We start from the raw sequence: 14,009 nt of genomic DNA, 5'->3' as shown, positions 1-14,009 counted from the left end.
AGTGGATTATAATTCAGCCGAAGTTGGGAAAAGTCAAACAAGTGTTTTAAAAAGTTGTGTAAATGGCACAACCAACTCTGTGCTGTATTTTTTCTCTTAATAGTCATTAAAATAGCGAGTTTTCACAAGAGGTTCTGTGCCGTTCAGACAGCCAGACACCAACCGCTGTTGCCATAGTTACTGACTTATAGCTTAAAAACCTGTCTAAACTTTAATTACCTTTTTGTAAAAACGCGTTTTGCTTCAATATATGCCATTAATATTCAGCAGAATAGCTTAAATATGATATTAAAAATATATTATATATATAAATATTCGGCGCTATCTGAGCGTTAACCCGGAAGAGAAACTTTGAACTCCGAGTTTGGACCAATAGAAGAGATGCAGGCTGCCGGTGGTAACAGCAGCTGGCTCAGGTTTGCTCAAACTTACTGATAAAGTTTAAAATCCTGTTTGTATTTTATTAACTTCTGACACGTCTTTACGTTTTATGGTACTTATAAGGAGTGAAACCTCTCGACTTTATTTTCGACAAAGCTCCTCTCAGTTAGCTTGGTACATCAGTAGTAAGCTTGCTAGCTGTTAGCTTCTTAGCTAGCCGAAGCTTGATAGTTGAAACTCACTTCTCGGCGCTTTATTTCTAATATTTCTAAAACGACTCATATCCTGCTCTTTTGTGCTTTGCTGAGAATACACTCTGCCAGCGACCTAACCGTGAAGTTAAACGCTCATCGTCTCGGTTGGGGGGTTTGTGTGTCTGCATGTTCACTTTGATTGCATAATTGTAGCCAGGAGCGTTGCGTGTGTCAGCCACCATCTCATTGCTTGCACTTGAACTGAAGTGCCACAGTGGATCACCCCACAGCTATATGCGACTCTGTGCTCTGCTGTGGATGTACAGTAGCTGCCTGCTCTGCCCGCAACCAGCAGCTCTCCCTGCTCTGTCTAGGATTGTTGGATGCTCCTAGGGCTAGGACGATTTATTCAAATTGTGCATTTTTTGTCTCTCCTCGAAGATTGTTTGCTGCTATGACAGGACGCTGATTTAAGGTGAGCGTATTTTTGTGGGACAGCAGTGAATTTTTAACATTATTTTGCAGCTAGGACGATTTATAGGAAGCATGTGATGACACTTGGCATGCGTGTTTTGACAGAGGGATGAATGCGAGGAGGAAAGGTGGGAAGCCAAACAGAGGAGGGGGGAGATTTAACAAACCAAGAGGAGGTGGTGGAGGTGGAGGAGGAGGGAGTCGGAAAGGAGGAGCTGGTCTCTGGGATGATGGGGATGACTTCAGCCTTGATTTTGGTCCCACTCGTTCCAGCAGGTAAAGGAATTATCACAGTGTGCTCAATTTATGCCCTTTTTTTAAACCTCTAATTCATCCGCTCTGTTTACCTGGCTTTACTTTCAGACCTGGCAAAGGACGAGGTGGTGGTGGTGGTCGTTCTGGTCCCAGAAATGGGGGTCGAGGAAGGGGTGGGAGGGATCGAGACAGGGACAGCAGAGGGGAAGGGAGAGGCAGCGGCAAGGCTCTACCAAGATCCCTGGCCAGTACCAGGATGCTTCCAAAATCGAGTGACCGCATCAGACCAGAAGCGAGCAACATGCCCATGCAGAGGATCTTCATGACTAATGAGAACCAAGAGCAACTGAAGGAGCTCCTGCGGGAACTGCAGACCCAAGACTTCGATGAGCGCTATGAGTAAGTACATGCTTCTAAACATACAAGAGAGTAATTGGATGGTTAGAAAGTAAACTCATGCTACCCTCTCTGCCTCAGTGAATGTGGGTCAGATTATTCGGGGGGAGAAGAGGAGGAAGATGAGGAGGAATTTGATGAGTTGGATCACCGTGAGGAAGGCCAGTTTTGGGCCACGAGTGATGATCCGTTGGAGCGAGCAGAGAGCCCGATGTATGACCCAGAGTCTGATGATGAGCGGCCCTCACCTGAACCCATTATCTCCTTATTTGCTATAGGAAAACTCTGCAGGTAATGTTCAGATTTTGAATGTTGTAAATACGTACAGCCATCCTGCATTTTTTTATGATTCTGACATGTCTGAAAATCAAAGTTTGGTCTGTATTTATGTCCTGTTTGAGCCCCTTTCCTCTGTGTAGGTATGGTTTTGACAGGGAACGCAGCAAACAGGCGCTGGAGAGTGGAGGAGGGGATTTTGGGGCGACTTTGGAGCAGCTCCTCCACCAAGTTTTCAGCGAGCGTTATGGCCAGAAGGCAGTTTCCCCTGACAACCTCGCAGCAGTGCCTATGGATGAGTGCTTAAACCAGAGGCAGGAGGAAGCTCTGGCCCTGGCTGCCATTTATGGAGAGCGCTTCAGCGAGCGTATAGCCAATGCAGTCTGGACGGTAACGCTGGACCTCTCATTCCTCTCAAACGGTTCTGCCAAGAATAGCAAAGAGGCTGCTAGTCGGACCAGTGGAGGAGCTGCAAACAATAATGCCATCTGCAAATTCTACCTGAAGGGTCAAGGCTGTCGGTTTGGAGACAAATGCAAGTTCAGACATGAACTATCCACCAAAGGGAAATCTGGGGCTGGTTCCTCAGACCCGAAGGGCCCCAGCCAGCCCGGCTTCAGCAGCTATTCTCCTCCTGAGTATGAACTGGAAATTCGTTTCCCTAAAGGAAACCGTTACCCATTTCAGGCACCAATAGTTGCCTTCAGTACCAATGACGAGTCCGTCGGAGCTGCAGGGAGGTTGAGCGTCACCGAGAGATTATTTGGAGAAGCTCTGGCTGCAGCGAAGAGCAGCGAACCCGTTGTCTTCACTCTGATAACCTTATGTGAGGATGAGGATGCCATGAAAGAACTGTTGGCTGTCAGTCATCACAAATACAGCACTCCGCCACCTGTTGTGGTTGTTCCTCCGCCTTCTCTTGCCATAGCAAAGAGTAAGAGTGTGAGGAGCAATACCTCTGAGGAAAGCAGGAGTAGCACCAGCAGCGTTAATCACACAAACAGCAGGAGGAATGTGCTACCCAACAACCAGAAACCCACAGATCGTGAGTCAACCAGATTATTCTATTTAGGTTATTTAGTGTTTTCAGCATATAGAGCTTAGAACTGTGTTTATGTTAAAATCTGGTCACTTCTGTCCGTTCAGTGAAAGAGACGGAAGAAGCAGAAGAGCTGAATGAAAGGGATGAGGATGAGGAAGACCAGGCTGTTCCAGTTGAGAATGAAAGCTACGTCAATCTGAGGAAGAAGATGGTGAGCAGGCACAATCAGAAGATTAGCAACCTACTGCAAGAAAACAGCAAACTGTGCAGGGAGTTCCAGAAGAAGCAGGTAGAACTAATCAAAAAAATCTTTGTTTTATCTTTTTCTACATCCTCTCCTACAAAATGTGTTTTATGAGATTTCCATTCTTCCATCATTCTCAGTCATCCAGGCGCTTCAGATCCATGCTGGAGGAGAGGAAGAACCTCCCGGCTTGGCAAGAGAAGGAGAACATCCTGGATTTGTTGGACCATTGTCAGGTGCTGGTGGTCAGTGGGATGACTGGGTAGGTTCTATGGAGCAGGACGAAGGCATAGATTTGAAGATTCTTTATCTCTAATTTTCTTTTAATAATGCCCCCAGATTCATTTTTATGCTGTATTGCCTCTTTGTTATTTCCTCATCAATAAATAGCCAAATATGCTAACAGATTCTTGTTAAAAATCATAGAGAGTTTTGATTATCAGGCAAATAATTTATAATTTATTGAGGGGAAAAAATGCAAATCAGCATATGAACTGAGCTAGTCGAAAACAAATCCCGCTGATTGGTCTTGAACCCACTCAGTTCCAGAACTCTCTTTACTAAGGGAATGTCTGTCTGAGTTTCACTTTTGTTTTACCTCGGTTTCTGTCCCTTTCCCTCTTTGCTGCATCTGCAACCACAGGGCTCTTTTTCTTACACAAGGTAGAGATTCCACAGTTACTCTGGTAGTTCTTTAAAAAAAATGCTGAAATTACACCATTTATCGGCGACAGAAGCTGTAAAAATGGAAAGAATTGTTGTCGAACTTTTAACTTCTCAACAAACATAAATTTTGTCACCAAGACCTGCTTTTGCATTGGAAAAATTAATCAAATCGAAGCATAAAATTGTGTATTTCATCAAAATTCCTTTATTTTACACGTCTTATTTAAAAATTAAACACATTCAGTAAAAAAAAACAAAAACCTCTGTGCTCCTTACACAACCATGAAGCCATTTGTGACTCAGCTGTGACCAACAGTCATGTGGCAAAAATTCAAGGAGTTTTTGGCTGAACAGGGTTTAACTGCAGACAGGTAGGGGACAAATTTATACACACCAAACTGTTAGTAGTAAAAATATTAATATGTTAGCATATTCTTGCAGTATTGATAGCACCTGGGGGCTTGGAAAATGTTATACCTATTGATTCAAGGTGTTTTTAATTTGTATTATAATGCACAGAAGACATTTTTCAGTTTTTATGCCCTCTAGTCATGACTGTGCTGTTTCCATACAGGTTTAGGACTTGATATTACAGGAAAAATGAGCCCAAAGTGAGTAGCAGTGTGACAGGAGCAAGAAAAGATGAGGCTTGTAGGGAACCAATCACAATGCCTCTCTACAGCCATTACATTGTGCAATCAACATTTACCGCCTAATGAAAGATTAAAGCAAAAGAATTCTCTATTTCCACTTCATAATGCATTTTCTATTCCTTTTTTTCTGTAGGTGTGGTAAGACGACTCAGATCCCTCAGTTCATCCTGGACGCCTCTTTAACTGGTCCTGCAGCTCAGGTGGCCAACATCATCTGCACACAGCCGCGACGTATTTCTGCCATTTCTGTGGCTCAGAGGGTGGCGCAAGAACGTGCAGAGAGTCTGGGCAACTCAGTGGGCTACCAGATCCGCCTGGAGACTGTCAGGGTACGGATGCATTCTAGCCACAGGTTTCTGAAATGTGTACAACAGTTCCCTCAAGAATTAGAATTACTTGTCCTTCTCTTTTCGTTTATTGCTGTTTTTGTCAGACGTCGGCCACCAGACTGCTGTACTGCACCACAGGCGTCCTGCTGAGGAGGCTGGAAGGTGAAGCAGACCTAAAAGATGTCACACATGTAATTGTGGATGAGGTGCACGAGCGAACAGAGGAGAGGTGAGACTGTGCGTTTGCAAACTGACACTTCATAGCTGTTGTAATCTAGGCAATGTCAACAGGAAAATAATATGCACAACCTTGTTCTTCGCTGCTACTTTCTTGGTCACCGTCTCTCTTCTTTTATGATTTTGCAGCGACTTCCTGCTCTTGGTGCTCAAAGACTTAATCGCGCAAAGGCCAGATCTGAAGATTATTCTAATGAGTGCCACTCTTAACGCCAGCCTCTTCTCGGACTATTTCCACAACTGCAGTACTGTCCACATACCAGGTAATCATGTGTTCTGATCAGCACCTGTAAATTATATTCTGATTACACCTCATTTTATGTATTTTTTTGTCCATATTAACAAATATGTGTTGTTTCAGGACGTACATTCCCTGTTGACCAGTTTTTTCTTGAAGATGCCATCGCTAAATCTGGGTAAGTACATCCTCATATATTTCAATAACCTCAACTTGTGGATATATTTAAAATGTATGTGTCTTTTTAGATGATTAATAATATACCCATCTTGTTCTGTTTCCATACACTTTCATATTTTTTCCAGCTATGTCATTGAGGATGGCAGCCCTTACATGCGCTCAGGGAAACAGAATCCGTCTTCCACTGGTGGGCGAGGAAGCAAAGGTGATCCGAGGAATGTGGTGGATGACCTGGGTGAGGACGTTTGGAACTTCATGTCTTTCTGTAAGAAGGACTTTGTCAAAGACTCGATCCCAGACCAGCAGCTCAGCCTGCAGGACCTCACAGTCAGATACAAAGGTGGGTTGAGAAGGAGCATAAACTGAACTTATGTTATCTCAAATTATGCCTGTTGGGTTGCAACCAAACAAACAGTTGCCGTCAGTGAGTGCATAAATGCCAGGGTTCTGTTTTCACTGATTCAGATACTAAGAAGTCCGTGATCAAGACCATCGCTGCAATGGACCTGGATAAGATCAACATGGACCTGGTGGAAAGCTTGCTGGAGTGGATAGTAGATGGAAAGCACAACTACCCACCAGGTAAGAACCAGCCATGTCACTGTAGTACAGTCGTGTTTGGACACTTGTAATGTTCCAGTGTGGTCATTTTTCCTGTGGTTTCTGTGTGCAGGCGCCGTGCTGGTATTTTTGCCAGGCCTCGCTGAGATCAAGATGCTGTACGAACAGCTCCAGTCCAACAGAATGTTCAACAACAGGGGTGCATCCAGGTCTGTTTGTAAAATGGTGCAACTTAAGTGCTTTTTATTGTTATGCTGGTATGACATTGGGATTTGGGGAAACATTCTTGATTCCTTAACATTTTGTGAGCGATTTTTTTTTTCCTCCTATCACATTTTTTGTTCACTGTGGGCTTATTTTTTACTGCCATATAAAGTCCTATATTTCTATGGAAACAACACAACCATGACTAGAAGCAGAGAGAACTTCCATTTTACAAAATATAGTTAGAACAAATGGTTTATTTTTGGACAAAGATCAAATGAGCAATGCAAAAAAAAAAAAAAAAAGGGATTTGGTTGAAATATCAAGATTTTAAGTTTAGATTTGGTTACAGGTCATGGATGAGTACTTCAAGGGCCATCAGAAAATCTGACTGATTCCTTGTGTTATTACAGTTTCTAACTCTGATAAAACATTTAATTTTGTCATTTGTTTTTAAAAAGACAGTGTGCCTTTCAAACCCACTAATGGGTTTGCAGGTTTCAAGGGTTAAAAAACAAAAATATGTTAACATACGATCCTCAATTTGGCTACAAATGGCTCAGTTTCATTTAAAGGTTTGGCCAAAGGAGTGGAAAATTACATAAAATATTAATTTTCACATAAAGAAAAAGAAAAGAAAACTGCAGTATTCTATGTGGCTAAAGGTGACAGTTCACTCCAAAAAATACATAGTTTTATGTTCACATGTACACTGGGAACTAACTAGTAAATGTTTCAATACTTTTGGCTCAGTTAGCACCACTGGGCTTGATAATATTACAGCTAAACTGAGGTATTGTGGTTAAAAAAAAATCCTACATGAAACTTTTTACATGATCTTCTTTATTAACTGTGTCATAATTTCCTGAAAGGAACACTTCTGCTGAGTTCTTAAAATGTATTTTTTTGCCCCCCACAAACCAAGTGTCATATAGTTCCATTATATTAAAAAAAAAAAAAAAAAAAAAGCCAGACACCACCACGGCCGACATCCTGAACTCCCCATTCCCCATCTCACACCAAACCTGTCTAGATGGATAAATATCACTACAGTCCAGAGGAAAAACATGTACATTTGATTGTGGGAATCCCTTCTAAGTAGAAGAGTTTAACGTGAGCTGCTTGTCAAATGCTAACTGTGAGTTTCTGTCGCTCCCATCAGGTGTGTGGTGTATCCACTCCACTCAACTTTGTCCAATGAGGAGCAGCAGGCAGTTTTCAGTCGGCCTCCAGAAGGAGTCACAAAGATCATCATCTCCACCAACATCGCTGAGACCTCGGTAACCATTGACGACGTGGTGTATGTCGTTGACTCCGGAAGGATGAAGGAGAAAAGGTAACCTTACATTATACTAGCCCTACTTTAAACATGTTAATCTAAGAAGACTGTATGTGAATTTTGTAGTTTTATTAACACTGACACGTACAACCAACTGAAACTTATATGATGTGTTTAGATGGACTGAAATCCACATTTGTATGTATGTCTTGGCTGTATTTTAAGGTATGATGCATCTAAAAGCATGGAGAGCCTGGAGGACTCGTGGGTTTCTCGGGCCAACGCACTGCAGAGGAAGGGTCGAGCGGGTCGCGTGGCCTCGGGGGTCTGCTTCCACCTCTTCACCAGCCACTGCTTCCAACACCAGCTGGCTGAACAACAGCTGCCTGAGATCCAGAGAGTGCCCCTCGAGCAGCTCTGCCTTCGGTACAACCATCTGCTCTCTCTTTGAACAGCGCCAAGCAGATTTGTTGCCTCTTAAATGCAAATAGAGGAGGATCGTGCATGACAGGACGCTGGGATTTATGCTTAGAAATGGAACTGGGAAAAATATCTGATATGCCTGGGTCAATGGAGGGTCTTCTCTCCAGACAGGCGTTACTAGTAGCATCAAGCCAGCTTTCTGAAAATGCTAAACAATTATTCACCGTGTTTGTATTCACCCTCTTTCTGGCAGAATCAAAATCCTGGACGTTTTCGCCGAGCAGACACTGGAGTCGGTCTTCTGTCGGCTCATCGAGCCTCCGGCTGTGGGAAGCCTGGACGCGGCCAAGCAGCGCCTTCAGGACCTCGGAGCTCTGACTGCAGATGAGAAGCTGACCCCGCTAGGCTACCACCTGGCCTGCCTGCCTGTCGACGTGCGCATTGGAAAGCTCATGCTGTTCGGCGCCATCTTCCGCTGCCTCGACCCAGCACTCACCATCGCTGCCAGTCTGGCTTTCAAGTCGCCGTTTGTAAGAATCCGCTCGCCACTGTTGAGAGGCCATATGCGTCTTTCACCACAACCCTGACTCTGGGAGTATTTATGCGACAGCCACGTTTTATCGTAGAGATTTAATTTTCTGCATTTGGTCTGTTTCCAGGTGTCACCGTGGGATAAACGAGAGGAAGCCAATGAGAAAAAACTGGCCTTTGCTGTGGCCAATAGTGACCATCTAGCTTTGTTACAGGCATATAAGGTACTGACTGAGCTTGTTTCTATTTTTAGCAACAATTCAAAGATAATTATTAATATGTTTTTTATGTGATGGATTGTCTCTGGCAGGGATGGTGCTGCGCTGCAAAGAACGGTAACCAGGCCGGCTTCCGTTACTGCAGGGAGAACTTCCTGTCTTGGCGTGGTTTACAGGTCTGGAGGCGCTGTCTAATGTCTTCTGCGTTTGTGTCAATTTAATCCTGTGGAGATCTTGAAAAACAGAGCATTTTAGTTCACGAGGGTTGATAAAAATGTTTCAAGACTGGGCCTGATTTTCTTTGATTTATGTTTCGCCAAAATCCCTGTCAAAGTTGTCTCCTTTTGCAGCGATGCAGAGCTCCCAGTATTTCTACAAAGCTTGTAATACTCCCTGAAGGTCCTGTTATGTAAACATGTCAAGCACCATTGGTGATGAGTGCTGAACTGCCTAAACTGTGCCAAAAGGACGATCCTTCAAATTAAATTTCATTTTAGAGAAGAGGAAGAAGTCACAGGGAGCCAAATCGAGCAAGCAGGGTGAATGGGAAGCAGCTATTGTGTTGCTTTGGCCAAAAAACTCCATCTTAAGTTGCTACAATTGAATTCTGCCTTGACAATCCGACTGAAGGGGGATTATTTCTCAGTGCACAAACATGAGAATGTTGCAGAAAATGGCGAACGTGACCCAATGTGTCTTGTCTGCTTTTAGAAAATGTGGGTTTTTCCACTGTTAAAACTGTTGTTTCTCCTCTTCATAGTAACTCTAGATCCACCTGTTATCACCAGTGATGATCCTTTACATGGAAGTTAAATGATCACAGCTGCTGATTTACTCAGAATGTGATGTTTTCTTCTCTTCTCCAGTTTGTGCTAATGGAGAACTTGCAACTGCGCTGATACCAGTAGTTACAAAAATGTGTCACACGTGTCACTGCAGTGTCACGTGACATTCGGATTTATTATACTTACTACTCAAGCAAACACCATGAATAGACTTAGAACTTTTTGATCAACCTCATCAGTTCTAAATGTCTTTGTGCATCAGTCAAGTCTAAATCTGCATGCAGTGAAAGTTTTGTACATTAAAGCTGTTGTGTAGCTTAATGTTGAAACTGCTGTCATGAATACAGTGCTTAAGTATAGCAGTTTAATTGTAAAATAATTCAGTGTACTAAATTATTTCCATCGTGCAGGAGATCGCCAGTCTGAAGAGACAGTTTGCTGAGCTGCTGTCAGACATTGGCTTCATCAAGGAGGGACTGAGGGCCAGAGTTATTGAGCGAATGTCCTCCAAAGGCACTGATGGTATTTTGGAGGCTACCGGTCCTGAGGTGATGCATGCAGACACAATAAATCAATTATCCATCCTTAGCCTTCAAGAAAATCACTTGATTTCTAAAAATGTGAAATTTTGCTTCCCAGGCAAACCTGAACTCAGAAAACATCAAGCTGATGTCAGCGATGCTATGTGCTGCTCTCTATCCCAATGTGGTCCAGGTAAGTGTTTATTATTAGGACCCGACCAACATGGATTTTTTGAGGCCGATGCTGATGGCGATATTTGGCATAAAAAAATACCGATAACTGATTAATTTAAAAAATATATAATGAATAAAATAACTTCTTTTTTGGGCCCTTAACGCTTACAACAACAAAGATATGAATTACAGGCAGAACATTTTACTGTTTTACAATACTTTGTCTTTTAGTATTTGTTTAACCCTCGTGTTGTCCTGTGGGTCAAATTGACCCGTTTTAAAGTTCGAAAATGTGGAAAAAAAATAAAAAATTCACAGTGAAACTTCTGATGTCCACATTTTCAGCATTTTTGGGAAATTTTTCAACATTTTTTGGTGGAAAAAAAGGAATGTTATAAAAAAATGTTTCTTTAAGAACATTCAGAAAAAAATCTACCAAAATCCAGTGAATTTCGCTGGATTTTGGTAGATTTTTTTTCTGAATGTTCTTAAAGAAAGTTTTACTGATATATATGTAATCACTTTAGATATTTTTAGGATTTTTTTGAAAGATTTTTAACTCATTTTTTGAAAATATTTACAAGAATTTTCTTGCTAAATTCGGGGGATTTTAAAATTTTTTTTTTAAAAGGGAAACTTTTAAGGAATTGTTGGAATTTTCTTCCTGAAGGTTTTGCAAGTTTTAAGAAATTTGGGAAATTTTTTTTGCTGAATTTTTGGATTTTTTTCAGACGAGGAAACAATTTTTTTGGTGCCTGTAAATGAGGACAACAGGAGGGTTAACTTTACAACTGAGAGGAATTTTCAAGTACAAAAACATGCAACAAAGCATGAAACCTCTGGGAAATTATATAACCTTAAAAAAAGAGTCAATCTATAAATGAGTTATGAAATCCGTCTTGTCTTGTACTTCTTGTTGCTGCAAATTAGAGGTAGGTTATCTATATATGCTGTATATAAGCAACATAAGGAGTGAAGTTACTGACAAACATTATTTCTGCAGCCCTCTGATGCCCTTGAACATTAAATCACATTTTCTCTGCTCCATTATTTTCTATGCCATGAAGTCAGGACTGATATGAACCACAATAAAAACCAGAGACGCCTATTAAACAGTCCCAAGCTTATTATTCTGTTTGTGTTTCAGGTCCGAGCTCCTCAGGGGAATTACAAGATGACCAGCAAAGGAGCGATGAAGATGCATCCCAAAGCCAACGAGCTGCGCTTCATGACCAAGAATGACGGCTGTGTCCACGTCCACCCCTCATCTGTCAACTACACAGTGAGAATACTAAGCAAAATACTAACTCTGAATTCAGCAACTGGTACAAGAAACAAGCCCCGTGTCTCTTCTTTGTGCTTCAGGTTCGACACTACAACAGCCCGTACCTGGTCTACCACGAGAAGGTGAAAACGAGCCGAGTTTTCATCAGGGACTGCAGCATGGTGTCCGTTTACCCGCTGGTGCTGTTCGGAGGTGGTCAGGTCAACAAGGACATCCACAAAGGAGAGTTCGTCATCTCCCTGGATGACGGATGGATCCGATTTGCTGCCTCGTCAAATCAGGTCAAAGATACAACAGATAACAAACTCGGATTTCTGAGCACATAATCTCAAGTGTTCCTGTACAATATCAGTTTAATGATAAATAAACATGGACCAGAGCTCAGTGAGGCTGTAAAAGGTTTACAAGCTGTTTGCAAGGTTGTTAAATATGTTTTAAAGGTTCAGGCTTTTATGGAGACTCGTTTAAAGAAAGCACACGTATAAAAATCATAGTAATAAGCATAATAAAAATAAAATGGTGCTATACATTGTTTGTGTACTGTTAAGTAGTCTCTATTCACACTTCAAATCCCTGTTAGTTAAATATGATAGGTGTTTGATTTCAGTCAGTAGGTTGTAAAAACAGGACAAAAATAACAAAATGCACGTAATAATGAGCATAATTATAACAACTTAACAGTAACTCGACAGCAGATAGCTGTCATTAACCCCCAGTTTGCAGAATCAGACAGAAGAACCAGCAAAGAAGCTAAACAACGAAACTCTGTGGACTGGAACATATTTTGGGCACTTAGAAAAATCAATATCAGCTTAATTGTATGCTTCTATTTCAAATATTTAAACTGCTGTACCTTGCTATCAGACGCTTAAGACTCTACAGAGAAAAAGCACAATTTTGCCTTGCAGAACAAAAGACTTGCTGGTCAACCGCTGCAGTATTTTGACATTTTTAATTTCTTAGTTTGAACCTACACTAACATGCTAAAACACTGAAGCCACACAGTAACACAAAAATAACTGACTGTGGCAGCAGTAGACAAGCAACTCCCATTTTCTGCAAGATTAAATTACAATTTTTGTCAATGGAGTGTGGTGGTTTTGAAAATGGCATAAAGCAATATAAAAATTTCAGTTTCCTGTCAGATAGGGCTGTTTGATGACAAGGTAAAGTGGTGCAAATATTCTGAATAAAGTGCACACTAAGACTGAGATTGATTTTTCTTAAAGTCGGGCCTCTTTAGTTGCCTAAAGTACATTTTGTTGCTAGCTCTGTCTTTTCTGAACTGATGACGATCATCTGTAGCTAACACGCTATGGACAAGTACTTCAAACAAACCCTACTTTAAACATTATTTATTCTTACAAACAAATCACAATTTTTAAGATGAGCTGAAAATGACTGCAAAAATCTTGTGGAAGTACACAAATACTTCCCTCTAACTGTGTGTTTGTGTTGTGAACCAGGTGGCTGAACTGGTGAGCGAGCTGCGCTTTGAGCTGGACCAGCTCCTGGAAGATAAAATCAGGAACCCGAGCGTGGACCTGTGCAGCTGCCCTCGCGGCTCCCGCATCATCCACATGATCGTCCACCTCATCTCCACTCAGTAGCTCTTCCTGCTGAGTGTCCCTTTTCATCACCCTCAAGGGCTGAAATGCTTGGAGCTCTGCAGTGTGCATGTCTTTGTGCTCCTGCATCACTGCCATAGTTTTACTTACATCTCACTCCAGAAAACAAAACTGGTTGAAAATTAGTCTTGCATCTACTGAAAATAAAACCAACAGGGTCAGTGTTGCACTTGAAGGACATTCATGAAACCACTCTGCTGTCAACTCACACTTTAGTATCAGTTTACACAGAGCTGTTATTCTGTCGCTGCACAAATTTTGCCTTCACAGAAAAAAAAAGAAACGGCTCTATGCAGGTGATCGATAAACCTCCAGCATTGTAGTTACTGGATAGCTTTGTTTCAAAAGTCTTATTTTGATATTTGAGATGCAGCGAAAGAAAGGATCTTGTGTTTCGATGCCGTTCTGCTGCAGTATGTGCAGTAAACTGGCACACAGTTGATACACAGTTATAGTTGTATACAGTGCATTTTTAGTTTGGGTTGTGCGTCTTGCTCACAACTGAGAGGTTTTCTTGGGTCCATATTGGATGTCTTACCGCTAAACGGACTATTTATTTGTGATGCATGATTGAGCGATCCAAGAGTTTCTGCATGGTGTTCAGTTGCTTTACATTTGCTGAATGTATCTAAATATTACAGTGATGTCAAAACCACATTTTCACAATGTGAATGCAAGGGCTTTTTAAATACAGGGCAGATTTCGTGGGAGTTGCCAAAGAATTTAAAAGCTTTTGTCTTAACACGTGACGATTTCCACCGCACGATAAATAAAAAAGTGAAGATAGCTGGCTGTTGACTTTGACTTAACTTACTTTTAGGAAGCCGTGTTGGGC

General features: G+C 41.8%; 1 protein-coding gene across 2 annotated transcripts; it reads left to right on the top strand.

Annotated features, from left to right (window-relative positions):
• Nucleotides 1-367: 367 nt before the first annotated feature.
• Nucleotides 368-13,964, top strand: dhx57 (DEAH (Asp-Glu-Ala-Asp/His) box polypeptide 57). 2 transcript variants are annotated; one of them, XM_035946872.2, is made up of 25 exons: nucleotides 368-416; nucleotides 1,017-1,050; nucleotides 1,155-1,325; nucleotides 1,413-1,703; nucleotides 1,782-1,991; nucleotides 2,120-3,021; nucleotides 3,123-3,307; nucleotides 3,403-3,524; nucleotides 4,715-4,910; nucleotides 5,015-5,139; nucleotides 5,277-5,410; nucleotides 5,509-5,563; nucleotides 5,691-5,905; nucleotides 6,031-6,147; nucleotides 6,239-6,335; nucleotides 7,493-7,666; nucleotides 7,835-8,035; nucleotides 8,286-8,562; nucleotides 8,692-8,787; nucleotides 8,874-8,957; nucleotides 9,977-10,114; nucleotides 10,206-10,280; nucleotides 11,409-11,543; nucleotides 11,627-11,827; nucleotides 13,013-13,964. In XM_035946872.2, exons 3-25 carry the CDS (start codon nucleotides 1,159-1,161, stop codon nucleotides 13,154-13,156), a joined length of 4,341 nt encoding a protein of 1,446 aa, XP_035802765.1. In that variant the 5' UTR covers nucleotides 368-416; nucleotides 1,017-1,050; nucleotides 1,155-1,158; the 3' UTR covers nucleotides 13,157-13,964. The 2 variants fall into 2 exon arrangements, with proteins under 2 accessions (XP_035802765.1, XP_023123168.1); XM_023267400.3 differs by lacking the exon at nucleotides 368-416 and having other exon boundaries at nucleotides 504-1,050.
• The last annotated feature ends 45 nt before the right edge of the window (nucleotides 13,965-14,009 follow it).

The sequence above is a fragment of the Amphiprion ocellaris genome, chromosome 21 (genome assembly GCF_022539595.1).
Source record: "Amphiprion ocellaris isolate individual 3 ecotype Okinawa chromosome 21, ASM2253959v1, whole genome shotgun sequence".
Classification (NCBI taxonomy): Eukaryota; Metazoa; Chordata; class Actinopteri; family Pomacentridae; genus Amphiprion; species Amphiprion ocellaris.
This window is presented reverse-complemented; position numbering and strand designations above follow the sequence as displayed.

Coding starts and splice junctions, on each gene's coding strand:
- dhx57 (XM_035946872.2), top strand. CDS start 1,159: ATGAATGCGAGGAGGAAAGGTGGGAAGCCAAACAGAGGAGGGGGGAGA. Junction 8,788..8,873: donor CTTTGTTACAGGCATATAAG/GTACTGACTGAG, acceptor TGTCTCTGGCAG/GGATGGTGCTGCGCTGCAAA. Junction 11,828..13,012: donor TTGCTGCCTCGTCAAATCAG/GTCAAAGATACA, acceptor GTTGTGAACCAG/GTGGCTGAACTGGTGAGCGA.